The 756-nt window shown below is 28.8% G+C and overlaps 1 protein-coding gene across 1 annotated transcript; it reads left to right on the top strand.

The window, feature by feature from the left end:
• Window positions 1–217: 217 nt before the first annotated feature.
• Window positions 218–736, top strand: LOAG_16162 (hypothetical protein; the record flags this gene model as incomplete). The annotated part of the gene is made up of 2 exons (XM_003151650.1): window positions 218–367; window positions 593–736. 2 exons carry the CDS (start codon window positions 218–220, stop codon window positions 734–736), a joined length of 294 nt encoding a protein of 97 aa, XP_003151698.1.
• Between the last annotated feature and the right edge of the window lie 20 nt (window positions 737–756).

Raw genomic sequence — 756 nt, 5'->3', positions numbered from 1 at the left:
AAATAATGTTATCCATTTAAATCAGTTTTATTTCCCCCAAAATTTACATTTATTGTAGTTTTACTAAATGCATTATTTAATCGTTGAAATTTTATTTGCATAATAATTGCTACTTTTTAATTTCTTTTTTCTCTTTAATACATATATATCTTTTAAAATGTATGATTTTATAGTTTGAAATAGAGATTTGAAGATATTCCACCGCTACTACGGCCATATGATCCAAGCTAAACTATTAATCTTGGATTTCATTGAATTAGTTCAAGAGAAATTAATAAATTCAATTGAATTCATTAGGACTCAACGATCTTTAATACGGGAAAAAGTGATCTGGCATTTGCAAAAGCAATGTGAAAATCTTTCAAATGTATGAAGGTTGAGAGATCGAAAAGTTCTCCATTTGCCATACCATCCTTAACAGGGTAATCTAGCAGTGATATGGTCCTAATTATTTAATAAGTAATGACGAATCTTTCCAGTTGTTCTTCTTTTAAGTGGAAATATGCTTAAGTTATTCCATTAATTTCGAAATGATTTGATAAAAAATACAAAAAGTTACGGTAGGTTAGGTGGAATAAAAAGTTTTTTACAGATGCTTAAATCACTTCTGGAGGTATTACAAAGTATGGAAGAGATGCAAACAAAAGATGGTGACAATATGAAACTATTAACAGCACGAAGCACAACGCTAACAGCAAATGTACGACAATTGCTATCAACTGTACCATATGCATAAATAATATATTCGTATATTCG

Source organism: Loa loa (genome assembly GCF_000183805.2).
Source record: "Loa loa unplaced genomic scaffold supercont3.4445, whole genome shotgun sequence".
NCBI classification, from domain to species: Eukaryota; Metazoa; Nematoda; class Chromadorea; order Rhabditida; family Onchocercidae; genus Loa; species Loa loa.
Note: the sequence above shows the minus strand (reverse complement) of the source record. Positions and strands in the feature narration are given on the sequence as shown.